Source organism: Alternaria conjuncta (genome assembly GCF_024043145.1).
Source record: "Alternaria conjuncta strain BMP 0040 chromosome Unknown scaffold_10, whole genome shotgun sequence".
NCBI classification, from domain to species: Eukaryota; Fungi; Ascomycota; class Dothideomycetes; order Pleosporales; family Pleosporaceae; genus Alternaria; species Alternaria conjuncta.
This window is the reverse complement of record NW_026250099.1, coordinates 1,448,623-1,464,181: the sequence shown is the minus strand read 5'-3', so window position 1 is coordinate 1,464,181 and position 15,559 is coordinate 1,448,623. Positions and strand designations below refer to the sequence as shown.

The 15,559-nt window shown below is 52.5% G+C and overlaps 5 protein-coding genes across 5 annotated transcripts; 1 reads left to right on the top strand and 4 right to left on the bottom strand.

Annotated features, from left to right (window-relative positions):
* Positions 1-4,798: 4,798 nt before the first annotated feature.
* J4E85_007543 (uncharacterized protein) lies at positions 4,799-5,904 on the bottom strand (the record flags this gene model as incomplete). The annotated part of the gene is made up of 3 exons (XM_051471775.1): positions 4,799-5,633; positions 5,685-5,768; positions 5,831-5,904. 3 exons carry the CDS (start codon positions 5,902-5,904, stop codon positions 4,799-4,801), a joined length of 993 nt encoding a protein of 330 aa, XP_051324849.1.
* Positions 5,905-6,382: 478 nt separating this feature from the next.
* J4E85_007542 (uncharacterized protein) lies at positions 6,383-7,664 on the bottom strand (the record flags this gene model as incomplete). The annotated part of the gene is made up of 2 exons (XM_051471774.1): positions 6,383-6,445; positions 6,534-7,664. The coding sequence occupies 2 exons, from the start codon at positions 7,662-7,664 to the stop codon at positions 6,383-6,385; spliced, it is 1,194 nt and encodes a 397-aa protein (XP_051324848.1).
* Positions 7,665-8,944: 1,280 nt separating this feature from the next.
* Positions 8,945-10,670, top strand: J4E85_007541 (uncharacterized protein; the record flags this gene model as incomplete). The annotated part of the gene is made up of 2 exons (XM_051471773.1): positions 8,945-9,041; positions 9,091-10,670. The coding sequence occupies 2 exons, from the start codon at positions 8,945-8,947 to the stop codon at positions 10,668-10,670; spliced, it is 1,677 nt and encodes a 558-aa protein (XP_051324847.1).
* Positions 10,671-11,420: 750 nt separating this feature from the next.
* On the bottom strand, positions 11,421-12,317 carry J4E85_007540 (uncharacterized protein; the record flags this gene model as incomplete). Its single annotated transcript, XM_051471772.1, has 1 exon — positions 11,421-12,317. The coding sequence occupies one exon, from the start codon at positions 12,315-12,317 to the stop codon at positions 11,421-11,423; it is 897 nt and encodes a 298-aa protein (XP_051324846.1).
* Positions 12,318-13,832: 1,515 nt separating this feature from the next.
* On the bottom strand, positions 13,833-14,936 carry GLD1_2 (mitochondrial glycerol dehydrogenase Gld1; the record flags this gene model as incomplete). Its single annotated transcript, XM_051471771.1, has 3 exons — positions 13,833-14,177; positions 14,233-14,833; positions 14,890-14,936. 3 exons carry the CDS (start codon positions 14,934-14,936, stop codon positions 13,833-13,835), a joined length of 993 nt encoding a protein of 330 aa, XP_051324845.1.
* Positions 14,937-15,559: the final 623 nt, after the last annotated feature.

Sequence of the window (15,559 nt, the reverse complement as noted above, 5' to 3'; positions counted from 1 at the left end):
TGGGAGAACAGAGTGGAGTCAATCTAGAAGCGTGTTCATGTACGATGACGGTCTGTGGGTAAGGCCTCAGAGGAGTCCGTGTTCAACAACCAAATCTCAATGGGTTAAGCTTGATGTAACGATGCCTGCTGGAAGTCATACACCGCGAAACACACCCAGACAACCTGGATACAATGCCTGATTGCGAAGTGCTCCATTGCAGTCCAAAGCACCTTGAATGATCATGTCTACCACGACTCATGATCGCAGACATTGACTCATCGACCAGCATGTCTTTAGAAGGGTATCTCCCTGATATGCCTGGACGTACGTTTCTCTAAAGAGAAGACCCGGACATAAACGAGCGGTGAAGATAACCACGTACCATCTTTTCAGAAGAGGTTGGAGATTGGGCGTGTGTATGTCTTGGCACCGTCTTGCTCCGCGTCAAAGCGGTGTTCTCCGACCAACCACCGGCTTGCGATGTGCTGCTGGCTTCTTATCCTGGATCCCTTTGCCTCTGTGTTGTTCAAAGAGACACCAAGGCATATCCCTGACCAATTGCCAGCTCGACATTGTACGCGTGGAGCAGTCGCGCACGCTTTCTATGCGACCCGTCGAGTCTAGGGGATTCCTAATCTCGCCATGTATCCGGTTTATAGCTTGCCCACTATGCCTAGCTTGCCTAAACTCATGATCAACTGGACCACATGATCAGACAGTGTACGTTGTGTCTGGCAATCGAGCAGCGAGTATGGGAGGTCGATTCGGGAGGTGAGTGGACGCGTTGTGAGGTCAAAGGTCGGGCCTAACTAAGGTAAACTCGTGAAGATGTGTGGAGCCGCTTAGGCAAGACATGTAGGCTTGCATCGGTAGCAATGGCAGTAGGCAGTACGGTTGCTTGAGCGATGTTGTAGACCGCGTTCGCGTAGGAGACAGGGGGCGCGTTCGATGTTCCAATGTCATTGATGACTAAGCGGCCTGCGGCTCTATCTCGGCCCGGAAATAACTTCATCTCCGGCGTTCAGATCGTCTTCCATGAAGCCAACTAGACAACACTTTGAGGGAAACACCTCAAGATCAGCGATAAACAGTATGAGAAATAGATACAGATTAATCACAACTTCGGCAATACATATCTCAAAACCGTCAATGCTTCAGCTGGTCTGCTTCAGAGCTCGTCGTGGCCCTCCGCATTCACCTCACACAACCGCCCATCCTTGGTCTCAACCAAAGCCTCACTCCCAACGCATCTGCGGCACCAAAGTACGTTCTTTGGATCGGCCCTCCTCTTCACTCCCCTCAACATCCAATACCGCTCGCCCCAAAACGCTTGCTGCCATTCCGGCTCATAGCTATCTCCTTCGTTGAAGTATGCGCCAGTATCGGGGCTGAGTTGCCGCAGTGCCTCGGTTTTTCTGCGTGTGATATCTGAATACACATGATCGATGGTGGCTTGGGATGCAGCGTCACCGAACGGCGATGCGACGATAAGGTGCGTGAGAGTGTTCCGCCATGCAGGGTTAAGACTGCTTTGAAGAGGGTAGTAAGCTGGTTCGTTCGGTGCACCAATGATGTGGCCGATGAGAAGTGGGTTAGTTACTGGTCCCTACGGGTATGTTAGCCAAGATCACAGATGTCAACCAGAGCTGAGGTCCTTTACATTTGGCTCAAAGGCATCATCGGTTGGGCCGATCTTCGAAAATACGATCGCCGTCAGGTGTGGGTTCGCCAGACTCTCAGCACTCAGCAATCTCGACCCATATGCCGAGCCACCATTTGCGACTTGCTCGTTCGTGAAATTGGCTTTGTGCATCTCTAGGTACGTATCCGTGTGCGATAATATCGACTGCCATTCAAAAGCCTGCCTCCGCTCCTGCAGATATGCTTCAATAGGTTCCATGAGTAGCTCAACCGCTCCGCTTGGAGCGTTGTAAAGTAAGAATGTCCAGGAGAATGATAGAGTGGGAACAATAGGCGGTCCCACAACCAGGTAATACCCTTGCATGCCGCCTTCTTTCAGCCGCTGCATCTCAGCGTGCAAAAATCCCAAGAACTTATAGAAATCCGTGCTTCTGCCCAAGTCTTTTAACCGGACTTGGAAGGTATGCGCAGTAGTTCTTGGGGTTGGAAAGGTGCGAACGACGACTTCCGTGATGATGCCGAATGTGCCGCCACCTCCGCCTCGTATAGCGAAGAACAATTCTTGGTTCTGACATGCGTTTGCGAGGACGACTTCACCATTAGGTGTGACAATGGTTGCCTCAAGCAAGTTGTCGGTCCCCATCCCGTAGCTGGTCGAAAGCGGCCCATGACCACCGCCTATGAGCCACCCAATGAGCCCAACGCTGGGGTTGGCACCTGTTACAATCGCCATTCCGTGCTGAGCTACTTCTTCTTGGACTTCAATGTTCGTGTGGCCGGCTAAAACACGCACAGCGGTCCATGAAGTCTCAGAAGGGCAAGACGCTGGACTAAACGACGCGACGTAATCGATGCCGCGCATATGGTGCGTCCATATACTTAGGCTGCCATGACCGGTGCTGCGACCTTGATATGAGTGTCCAGTCGCCTTCACGACAACGCGAATATTCCTTGAACTTGCCCAAACCAAAGCTGTGCTGACTTGAGAAGCAGTGGTGGCATTCACTACGTAGGCGGGGTAGTTGCCGATATTACATCCCTGCACTTCAGCATGTGGGTTACCGGTGATGCTAGTTCCATTTGGAAAGATCGGATTGCAAGAGTCGTTTGCCCATATGGGGTAGTCGATACTGATGGGATGCGCAGCGTGATATGATGAGTTAAACCACTGCGACGCCACGTAGTCACAGACTTCTCGATCGAACTCCGGCCTCGACGGGTAACAGACTGCTCCCGGGGGAACGCTGCGGATAAGTGCGCCATCAAGTGTCGTATTGAGGTCGCTCCATTCGTTGATAGACGGCCAACAAGCATCACCAGGTGTCTGGGGTATGCATCAGCCGTACTCAGCGGGTGCGCAATCTCAACTCACACATTTGCACGGCTGGCCAACCGCGTCGCTGTGCGATGAAATGCAGAGAAGACAGAGAAGGGAGGTATACAATCGCATGTCTTTGAAGCTCCGAGCAGGCTGCGCTGCGTATGTCGAGCTTCAAGTTATTCGTCAAGTCCTCCTCAACACCTAAAAGTCGTATAGCAATTGCAGAAAACTCTGCCAGCGGAAAGGTCAGCGGATTAGGCAGATCTAGTTGAAAATACCACGTAAGATGGTGGCCTAAGACGAGTGAGAATTTTCCGATGCTATTAGGCTGATGAATTCTCGAACGGCGAAAGAGGATAATTGAAAGAAGCTAGCGCCGCAAAGGTGTCGATAGAAAGACAACAAAAGAAGGTGATCGATGTTGAAGAAAGGAAGACGAGATGCGAAAGTTAGACAACGTTTGATGTTCAGTAATCCATATCCATTCCGTGAACCTGGAATGGCTGACAAGCCAAGCCTCGGTGAGGGGCAAAACACGTGACGAGCCCCGATTATATCGATCCTTCGTCTTATCCTGAGAAGGCTGTCGTTGCGAGTATATATCTGATATGCTAGATGTCCGATGGATGTAAAATGTCTCATCTAAGGGTAGTGTGATGTAGAGAGCCTTTCTTCTGCTCTCGATGTGCGTAGCTGGCCTGCCAGGCCGCGCAAGTGATACCAACATCGTAGCCATTTCGATCATGGCACAATCCATCACATAGGAGGATGTAGCTCGTGCAAGATCACATGTCTCCTTTTAGATCCATACTGTCGTAATCCCATCATGCCAGCATGTGGTCGTATCGACGCCGCGATGACATTCTAGAGAGACGTGTCAGCATCGAGCACTTGACGTCGCATGCAACATACATACCTCCAGCCCCATTTCAAGTAGGCCTTCGATGCTTCTTGCTCAGTCTCCTCCGCGCGCGACTCGGCTTGCGCACTGGTATTTGGTCGTGGCTCGGTGCTAGAATAGGTCGTTCGGCGGCATGCATGTCGCTACCGGCTACACTTGCCCCATCCCTCAACGCACGGCGCTCCTCATCCTGAACCTGAATATCGAAAAACGATGTTCTCCAGTTCGTCTGTTCCTCTGGCATACCCCCCGAGCTCCTCACCAGCACGCGCCGCGATCGCTGCATGTCGCTGACGTCCGGCTCTCTCCGGAACAAAGCATCGCTGAAGATGCGCTTAAAGAACTTGGGCATGTTAATTCGCTGTTACTTTGCAAAGCAAAAGATATAGCCGCAGGAAGGATGTATATGCAGGGACTCGCGGGATGCGACAGGCCTTATCAAGCCCGTGTTGATGTTTGGGTGGCGAAGATGAGGGCGGCAATTGCGGGGGCCGATACCCCTGTTGCGAGAGTATGGGCAGCGCAATTGGCCAGTATAAGAGGGCCGTAATGTTGATCTTGGACGGGCGTGACCAACTCTCTCCTGGACGCGTCAACGGAATTTCACTTCCCGTGCCTTCGCCCGCTTCACTGAAGATGATTGTCTTTCCATAACGCGCATTTGGGGTCTCGCGCCTAATCCCTCATATTCAGCTCACGATACACGCGCCTAGACGCGCCGTTGCCGACATTTCAAGCAACGCGCGCATTCGGTTCGTGAGCTAGCTGCAACGATGTCACAATGATCGGCACAACAGGGTGTTTACTAGGACTTATGGTTCTAACATGGCGTCTAGATGCGGATGAACTCCAGTTCATGTGACAATGAAAAGCCCGAGCACCAGCCATCCCGATTACCGACTGGCTTCATGTTCCAAATACACTTTCCGTGCGTTGTTTCCTATCACTGACGCTTACTCATTACAGTGTCTTTTTCTCTCCTCTTCTATCCTCTCCATACACTCCTCCTCCGAGCAGTCGAACCAATCATCGATACCGCTACTGTACCACTCAATGTCTCCAAGTCGCCAGCACTCGCACGAACAGCCGGCTTCGTAGCACTTGTGTCGAATATACTCTCCATAATTTTGGCGACCTGAAACCACGAAGCCTTGAGTCTTCAAACGATAAACCACTGGGCAGGCTGCCTTCAGGTAGTCGGACCAATCGTCGGACATATCCCATTGAAAGGCAATGTGCAGCCTGAACCCCTCCTTCCGTGCAACACTTGATTCTTCCAACAAGGTAGAGAGTGACCGACATATCTGTCGGATGTGTACTGCTCGACTTGATGGCCTACTTTCTCCTGTGTGTAACGGTGATGACGCGGGGCCGATGGCGACGTCCAGCTTCCTAAGGAAATCGCATGTCCGGACCGAAGGCGACCAGCTGTCATACAAGACGCCATCGTCGTCTTGCAATAGTGGTTGTAGGAGCTTTATGTCGACCAAAAGATCTGCGCACTTGTACCAAATCTCCACAGCTTCGCGCGCGAACTCAGGGCCGACCTCACGTTCCAGCATCCAATATGGCGGCTCATATGCTCCGACCATAGGCGCAAACTCGTACAAGGGGTCGTATGGGTGCTTAGAGTTGTTGTCGACAATCTCGTACGGTTCGTCCTGACTTCCGCGGTACAGCTCAGTGTAGATCATGTCTCGGAGCTCGCGTGGTAAATTCTCCAAGACCGCATTTGGTAGTTCCTGTGTAGCTTCTCGACACCGCTGGTCTCTCTTCGACAACAAGAGTCTACAAGTGTCAGTATGGATGATTATGCCTCTCCAATCCTGTATGGCTTACATGCGTATGGCAAGACGTTTCGCGCCCAGCAACCGTAGATCATCATCTGCTAAGCGGGCTTGTTCGCGTTCCCTGTCTTCAGTACTGTGTATGCTGGTAGCCAATGTCAGTCAGTCGTCCAATTAATTAGATGTCGGGTCGCTTACTCTTCATCGACGTTGCTAAGAGCCGCTTGCAGGCCCTCAACGGTATCGGGTATCTGGAAATCGGACAGAGGCATGACTGATCAGCGTCGTGGGCTGGCTGTGACTTCGGCGGATGAAGAGCAAAAGTGGCGAGGCTGCAAATGAGTTCTTGCGTGTTTGCGAGAGAAGGTTGGGATCCAATCACGAGCTTGCACTAACCCAGAAAGGCAAAGCGTGTCCGGATTCGGTGCGGCCATCTTCACTGAGAGCAGGTTCCCACGGCGCCACGAAAAGCCGAAAGAGAGCAGACCCGGAAATGAAGAGGATGAAATACCTTTCATTCGAAATGTACATTACTAGCCCTCCACCGCGCGCAATCCCGCTGCCATCGATCTATCTTTTGTCGTTTGATCCTCATATCGGCAACACTAAAGCTATCATGTCCTTGTACCTGACCCCAGAACTTACGCTTTTCCACCCCAGAGGAAGAAGCTGGAGCTGCGCCATCTATTGTCGACGCCAATTCGGTAGACGAGTAGGAGTTCTGACTTGCATTGGGCTTGCTCAATACGACTACTCCCTCTGGGATATCATCCTCCTCGGAACGAGGCCCGGGTTCATCTTGCGCCGGTATTGCTGCGGTGGTTTCGATATTGTTGGGTGCTGATGGTGCTGGCGGTTGAGCGGCTTCCATTCTCTGGACCCCAACGTCTTGCGCGCTTACAACGCTCTCGTTGCTGCTTTCATCGTCACTGGAACTCGCATCATAGAACGTATCAATCGTATGAATAGACGGCGGAGTCAGAACACCCGCCTCAACATGACGCCAATCGTAAATGCGTGCCCGGTCCCTATCATTCCATGGCTTCATCATCGCCTCCAGATCATCGAGATCCAGGTATGGGTTAACATTTGCTTCGATAAGTTCGTCCGGAATGGTGAAAACGTTCACATCCATGGCGCGTTTCTCTGCCTCATGATACGCTTTCTCCGCAACGCGTAACGCGTTTATGAGTTCTTGTCCCTTTTTGATGAAGAAGCGGGGAAATTGAGCGGCAAGTTCACCCTCGGGTTTGGTCGGGTACTGTGCACAATATCTAAGGAATGTAAGTTCGTAGCATTTTCGGTGCTTGTCGTGTGCGTAGTCAGCTTCGCTGAAAGCCTTCTTTGCTGCGAGGAGTTTGAGTCTTATCTCATCTTCTGCTGTGAACCGAGTCATGGTGAGATCAGGGGGCTTGCTTTGAGGTACGCCCGCATTCCGGGTTGTGGTATCCTGCTTTGCTTTGTTACCGGTGTACAGCACCATAGCCAGCTCGTTTCCAGCCACCGGCTGCTGTGCATCTTTCGCTGCCGTGGGACTAGATTTCCTTTCCGACTCTTTTGCGCCACTGGCTTCTTCACCTGGTTCAGACTCAGCGCTCGATGTTTCTCCATCTTCGCTGTCCCCATCTTCTCCTTTGAATCCTGCTTTGATGAAAGCAATATGGTGGTGAACACACACATTCCACGCGATATTGTACCATGCCTCGTTCGCGTCGTGAACCTTGCGCTCTAGCTCTGCCTTTTCCTTTTGGAGCAGCGACAGCTCCTCCTCATCCTTGAGTAGTTCCTCTCGTGCCTTTGATTGCATTACGACATGTTTAGGGTCTTGCTGCTTCATTAAGCCATGTTGGATGCGTTCGACACTTGCTAGACCCGACTTTGTGGAATCGACTATCTGTTGGAGGTGAAATGTTTTGTGATCAATCGCTGGGATCTCCTCTCTAGACCGATCTTCGAGTGCTCTAAGTTCGAGTTGTAGCTCCACAGATTTAAACATTCGTTGGCCCAATTCGTGCGAGAGAAGAAGCGCCATGACTGGCTTGCCGTCGACAGAAACCTCAATCAAGGTGGCCGAGCCCGCTTTGTAACTTTCACTGGAAATTTCATCCCGCTCCGCGGCCGGCCAAAGTCTCGATCCCTCTGGCAATGGTTCGACTGTCCTTGGGATGGCATTTTGGTCTTCTGTGCTCTCCGAATGTGGACTATGCGGTGGAGGGTTCTCTGTCTCAGGGTGATTCGACTGCGTGCTCGACACTTGATCGCCGTTCGATGCGGACATTGGAATATCAGGAGTGCAAAGTGTTTGATTTCCGAAAAGGCGTTACTGCCTAGAATGCGCGAGCTGGGCCAGGGCAGCATCGAGCTGAAGTTCAGCGGATTACTTAGTGTATCGGGAATTCGGAGACAAAGGCCGTCCCGCGAATAGCCTAGTGGCTTTGTTGATATCTTTCAACGACATGCATGGTTCTTTGTTTCCAAGTAAGGGGTTGGGACTCATTGTTGACGCCGGAAGACAGCTTCATGAGCTCAGATTGATGCACATGAGTGGAGAGTAAGCCGCTAGACTCGGTTTGTTTGCGTCGTTGGTAAGCGCCAAAATTTACTCTCTTCAGGATGCCCGGGAGGGTTCATGATAAGACGAGCTGTCCGCAGTGCAGACGCTCGTGGCTCAAACTTCGTATTTAGTTCGCATGTTCGCGGCAACCGTCATTTTAGTGCATATACTGTTTCATCGCTATATTCCAGTGTTATCACAACCACTAGATGTCAGCTTGATGCGAAAACTTGTCCCTGTCGTATCAAAATTCAGGGAAGTACGGCTGGGAAGACTGAACAAGTGCGTAAGGGTTTGGCCACAGCGTGATCTTATGTAGCTTCCGTTCGAGACGAGATGTGCCCGCGTGTTAATCCAGACTGAACGCGATGTTGGTGTAAGGAGGTCGAAAGCTCGAAAGATCGAAACACAATCCTGTTCTGCAAACTCTACCTGAGCTTTCACTGAGCTGTGGATTTCGCACGTGTTATGGAAATTCGCATTTGCGGTCGAACGCGCTTTGGCCATTGTTTTTGTACGCAATGAATGCATACGCCTAGTCCAATTCAGCGCCTTAGTCTCCAAAGGTTAGCAACAGCGGTCGCAAACCACTCCGCCCGCATCGGTCTTCCAACTCAGCTCAACTACGCGTTGAGCGATTTCCTAGTCTTTTGCGCCCAAAGTGTCGACGACCCAGTTGGCGGGTTGCTGACGCTTCCTCCAATAAGCCAACGATATCATCCACTTGCATCGACAAAACCAGAGCGCGTCGTCTCGACATGCCTAGAGAAAAGAAGACGAAGAGAGGTCAGCCGCATAGGCGACCGGCCTACCAAGCCCATCAAACCCATCGGCTATTTCGAGAAGATGTGCTTCGTGAGTAATGGAATCTCTTGTGAATGTGACAGCGCTAACAGTCGAGTAGGTCTCCCGCAAGCAAATCACGGTCACAAACCGGCGAGGCTTGGCCGTTATACGGTGTCGACTCCAGGGCGCACTGTACATCCACCGGCTACAAGTACTGCTGCTAGGCACCCCGCCGGTCGTACCACACGCGATGAGATCGTCAACCAAGCTGAACCATCCAAAGTAGACGGAAAGTCCCTCGCGAAAGCAGTCCGCCAAGAGATGCAATTAGTCCCGGGCTGGACCAAGATCAAGGAGAAGGCCGTGGAAGAGGAGTTCAACAAGATCAAGTCCGGTACGATAATCAGGGAGATCTACTCAGAAAAGACTACCAACCCTCATGCTAGACCCGATGATTCCAGATATTTCCCCACCCCCGACGGTTTTTACCTGTTCAAGTCCGCGCCCTGGATCGTCTTCTCAGTGAACAAAGAGACATGGACCCTTGACTGCAGGAGGATGACTCGACAAGACAAGCCGAGCGATGCGAACTTGACCGCAGCTCAGCACGAGCAGTACTTGCGAGTATTGTATCCGGAGGGGATTAGCAATTCGAACGCTCATGGCCACCCTGTCGTCAAGGTCGGATGGTGCAGAGATCCGAAGGCAGGCAACGAAATATCAGTCATCAACCTGGACGAGTCAAGAACCATCCATGCTACTAAAGACATGGACATCTACGGCGCTCTGGAACCGGCGTCCGCGATCATTTTTATAAGGGCGTGCTCGGAGCTCATCTCCAAAAGGGCGCTAGCTGCCGAAGCAGAGCATATTGATATGGACTCGATCAACCCTGTCGCTGCGGAGCCTGCCATTGCTGATCACCATCCGCTAGGCACACGTGATGTGGCTTCCGTGGATCCAGCATGTGGTAAAGCGGTCGCGGGCATGCCCGAGTACATGAAAGATGCACTCATCGCTTCAAAAACCCAGGAGAACTTCATCAACCGTACCACAGTTGAAAGCTGCATGAGCTTGGTTGGCGACCAGATATCCTCATCACTACCTGCCGGATCCGTTCTCGGCGCTACGGAGGCTCTAAAACATGAGAAGCAGATGATCGGCGCGTCTCACCGACCGAGCGCTTTGGGAGATGTTGACATGAGCTGCGACATAGAAAAGACCCCATCGCTGGCTCTTGAGCTATATGCTCCGTCGTCGGTCGTCTCCGGGCTATCCAATCCAGTTGAAGAGTTGACTTGGGATGACGAACCCTTGACCGAAGCGGAAATCGCAGCGATTCGCTCACTGAAGCCTAAGACCATCGGACAAACGATTATCGCAAATCTAAAGGAGTTGGCATTTGATGCACGACTTCGTTGTTACAGTGATGTCGTCGATGCGGACTTAGCCCGTAGCTCGGCCGAGAAATATCGCGAGGAACTTAAAGCCATGGAGCCCAATGCGAGGACACCCGAGCACGTCCGCGAGTACAAGCAGCTCTGGAGAAAGTTTCTCTTGTTGGACTCTGGAGTGCGTGGCCTGCAAGATGAGCAAGATGTGAACCTTTTGCACCAGTTCATAGTCTCTCGGATTCTCAAGAACCCACCGGAGGGCTGCAACTGGAACCAGGTGGCGCCTGCTGCTGGCATGATCTAGTGGACAGTTTGGCACGAGATCATGGTCGGTAGCATCGCGCGAGCGGACCGAGGAGTCCAGCTATGGGGGTCAGTACGACGTCCCTGAGTTTCATGTCAGCGATTTCATTCAGCATGCATTTGCATTGCAACATGGGTAGAGCGCGGGTGTGTATGGCTTAACAAATTACAAGCTTACAAATAAATGAGTGGCAATAACACAAGCGTTACGATGAGTGACTGTGATGAATCTGATGATGAAAGCGATGAAGGTTGATGAGTTGAGGATGGCTAACCGGGCAAGAAGCCCCTGCCCACATGCAGGTGCGCTAACGCGGACGGAAGCCACGATGACGTTGATCAAGCTAACCCGCGCATCCGTCGCGTCGTTGCTGCCAAATGCGCGACGCGTCTTTGTTCATCCAACAAGCATTCGTGATTCTATCGATCTGACGGATCAAAGGTGACTGCTCATCGCGGCATACCTGCGACATAGAGAACAGCTAGCACAGCCTGCCTAGACGACCGCCTCTGCTCCATAACGCATCACATATCACATCCCCAGAAAAAGACTGTCTCACAAGCTTCTGATTCTCAGACTATCGCGACTAGTCTAGCAAAAGCCCAAAGGTTTTATCAGCTGTTGCCCAAGGCAGGTTCCAAGTATCTCGAATTCCTCCAAAGTCTGCCCAACGCAAGACGCCGGGTCCTCTCCCATCCCCGAAACAGACTCTGTATCTTGGCCATTGTCTTCTCGCTCTTCATCCTCCCCCTAAGACCGATTCCGCATCTGACAAAACACACAGTCCCGGCAATGTCGTTGCCGAATCCGCGCTGTAGTATCGAGAGGCTCTGGCTCTTGACCTGGCGATTGGTAACCGCCGGTCTCAGTCGCCCATTGTGCAGTCGCTTGCCAGATCGCAATATCGCTGATCATCCTATCGCGGTCTTCGGTCTCATCGGTGGTCTCGCTGCCACTGTCTGTGCTCATATCTGTGACGGCCGGCGGGATGGTTAGGGCTTCGGGAGTGCTGTGTCCTAGTGAGACGGCCGCTGGGGGAGGTGAGCTGCCTGGCTGCGGTTGACCGGCTGGGAGGAGCTTCTGTGGGACAGCTATTGGCATGCGAGGTGTGAAGTTGGGTGTGGATGGGACGGTCGCGGGGCTGTCTGTTCCTTCTAGCTTGCCTGTGTGCTTGATCGGAGCAGCTCGATTGCCAGCGATGTCGGCCCACGTGGTACCCTGTGGCGCCGCCGCGGGATCTCTCGCGACGTATGGTTCCAGCGGTGGCGTGAAGACGGGCGCGTCTTCTTGCGGTGGCTCGTCGAAGTATCCTGGTTCGTCCTGCTCCGCCATTCCCAGCGGCCGACTCGCTTGCCCTTGATCCCGCAGGTATCTCACCGACTGCCGCTGATTGTACATTTCCACTTTGAGAATGACGTTTGCTATGCGCGTCTGGTCTGTCTCCTCTTGAGCTCGCGCTGCTTCGGCTTTGGTGCGGAAGCCGACGACGATGGTGGTGACATTGCTATTCGGATAGACGTTCTTAAGGCTTGTCGGATTGTAGCTTTCGTACATTCGTTTTAACTCGTCTGTCTCGATGTAGCCGGGGACATTCTTAACGAAGATGAGGTGCTCGTTCGCCGCTTTGGCGCCATTATTCAGAGGCATGGCGACGGTTGCGCAGTGTGGGCGGGAGTGTGGGGCTTTGGATTGTATTTGCGAAAGTCTTGGTGTTGTAAAATCTAGGTCCTTCTGCGAGTATAAGCGATGACGAAAAGCCGGAGTGAATGTATTGCTAAGGATCGAGATGGTGCGTGTGTGTAGAGAGGTGCGGTAGTACCCTGAAAGTTCTTGTGACGTTCGCGTGTCAGATTAGCGAGTAGATAAGGGTCTTCGACTGCTGCAGTGTTGCTCCCACAAGTGGTCTCCTTACTTTCGCGGAAGGTGTATCGGTGTAGTGGTGTAGGTGAGCAAGTGATTATCGATCAATGACGCGGAGCACGTTGGGCCCATAAAAGGCCGCGAAAATGTGTTCGTCCTCATGGTACGCAGGCAAACGGAAAGATGGAAGAGCAAGTGACTGGGAATTGTAAGGACGGTAACGAGACATGTGAGGCCAGAAAGTGATTAATCGCGTCGTAATAGGCTCAACAAGGCTCGACCAGGGTCCAGTGCACCGGAATGAGGAAGGCATGATCTAGACCTTGTGCTGAATACCACCACATGTCCAATGGATGGATCAGAATGTTTATCACGATATAACATGTAGTGTTGAATGTGAAGTGCGAAATGCAGCGAAGTGAAGCGCGTCGTTCTTCGAGACCAGCACTACGTCATGCCGCCTAGTCTAGCCTACCCGCGTGCTCATCCCTGCAGGTGCGCTTTCGGGTCATCGCGCTCAAGCCCCGATAACCACATCGTGTTTGCGCGCGTCCTGTGATGATCCGATTGTATTGGCTGTGAATGGAGTTTCGGGCGTTACGTCATATGGCTACGCTGATTCTGTGCGCCATGTCGACGCACAGCCACTGCACCGATGTAAATTTCCAGTAAGTCTACATTGTTTCGCTCTTTTCGTGCTCAGATTTCTGCAGGATGTTGTACATGCTCGATCTTGTTATGTCGAGTGTGTACAAAAGCTTCGAAGAGACTAAGACCATCGATCTCGAAAATACATAGGTATAAGTAAGCAGCTCAATGCCACTGTTCGACCCTCTTGTACCTTCTAAAAACACGTTGATAGAGAATGAGGAGATACTAAGGGCAACAGTGTGATGATTTACAGCCAGCTTACGAGGGTTGGGAATCAGATAGTTCAGGGTGCAAGGTAAGCAGTTAGAGAATGAAGGTGCGTCATGCGTGCGAGGGCGTTCAAGGGCGCTCAATGAGCACGTTGATGAGATATATGGAGACAAGATAAGACTGCCCTGTGCGGCATCAACATCCAGGAAATAATAGCAGATATACACATCTGGAAACGACATTAATACTTGGTAACGAAAGCGAAACATAATGGCACGGCCAAACTAATACCGAATGAACACAAGCCTCCTTCAAGCAGGCATGTGGAGATCTGGCGAGCAACTTCACATCTCAAGCCATTACGTAGTTGGGGGGTATTATTCATGTATTCTATTATTCATTTACATCTTTTTATCTCAGCCTAGACGATCCCTAGATCACCTAGACCTTGATCACAACCTTATGCGGCGCATCCTTCTCCTCAGGCTCACCAAAAATGTTAACCGGCCACCTCGGCTTGTTAGCCGTGTAAGGAATGTTGAAGCGACGCGGCTCCTTCTTGCCAATCTCCTCGACCTTTGCGAAGTCGTCTTCCGACAGATCAACCTCCTTGAAGTTCTCTTGGATGCGGGATGCAGTGACGGACTTGGGGATGACGGAGTGGCCGCCGACCTGGGCCCAGGCGAGAATGACTTGAGCGGGGGAGGCGTTGATGCGGGTGGCGATCTCCTTGATGGTGGGGTGCTGGACGAGGAGGGGCTCGCCGACCATGTTGTTGCCGAAGGCCTGGGGGGTGGTGTTAGTAAGTGTTGGATTAGGGGGATGGAGGGGAGGTGCTTACGGAGTATTCGGTGATGTGGATGTTCTTCTCCTTGCAGTACTGGATGAGCTCTGGCTGGAGCAGACGGGGGTGGCGCTCGATCTGGTTGGCAGCGGGAGTGACGCCAGTGCCGTCGATGATGGCCTGAAGGTGCTCCTTGGTGTGGTTGGAGACACCGACAGCGCGTGCCTTCTCCTTGGGCAGCTGTGTCATGGCCTTCCATGTGTCGACGATGGAGACGTCGTCGAGCATCTTGACGTCCTCGCCCTCGAGAGGGAAGAGGTTGTTGTGGACATCGCCGCGCTCGTCGAAAGCGACGGGGAAGTGGACAAGGTAAAGGTCTAGGTAGTCGAGGCCAAGCTCAGCCAGGCAGTCGTCGAGAGCGCCGGGCACGTCCTTGGGTCGGTGCTGCGAGTTCCACAGCTTGGATGTGATGAAGACGTCCTCACGCTTGAGGTTGGGGACCTCGCCGCCGAAAGCCTTCTTGAGGGCCTGGGCGATCTCCTTCTGGTTGCCGTAGACCTTGGCGAGATCAAGGTGGCGGTAACCAGCCTTGAGGGCCTCGAGGACGGCAGCGCCGACCTGGCCAGGCTCAGCTTGCCATGTGCCGAAACCAAGTTGGCTGGAAAGGTTAGCAATTGCTACGTATGTCTGCGGGGTGTTTGTTTGGGTACTCACGGAATGGCAGCGCCAGTGTTGAGAGTAACCTTCCTTCCGAGAGACATGATTGCAATTGGTGAAGTTGGGGTATCAAGAAGAAAAAGTAAAGAGTTTGTGACTGTTTAGATGCGGACGTTCTGGACCTTTAAGCGTTGTCTGGGGAAAAAGTTGTCGGAGGTGGGATGGAGGGGTCGGAGACGTCACCGAGCCCCAGACGGCACCATCTCCATGTTTGGCAGCCGCCTCCGCGCATCAACAATGTCCGACGGTCCACCTTACAGACTTCTGCGTCATGCATGGGTTCGCCTTCACCAAAGCCGCGGTAGTCGTGTCTCAACAAGCATCATCCATCGGCGCTACGGTGTTGGAGAGGCTTAGGAGTATCTGCCGTCGATCTACCGCGGACACGTCGCGTCGCCATTGGTGGATGAAATGTGGCAAACGCGAAGTTTTTGTAGGCGGCCTTCAGGGACCGGGTCGCAAACGCCTATTGTCTTGTATAAGCGCGGGCATCATGCGGAAGAGCTATGGCGGCTGCATGGCAAGATGGGGTTGGCTTGGTGACATCGATGGCGGCATGCGGATGGGACTGACCTCGGCGCATCAGACGGTTATATAAGCGACCCACTCTACAGCCACGTCGCCTTTCCATGGCGTTCCAGACATGTGAATTCGTGCGTCTTTGACA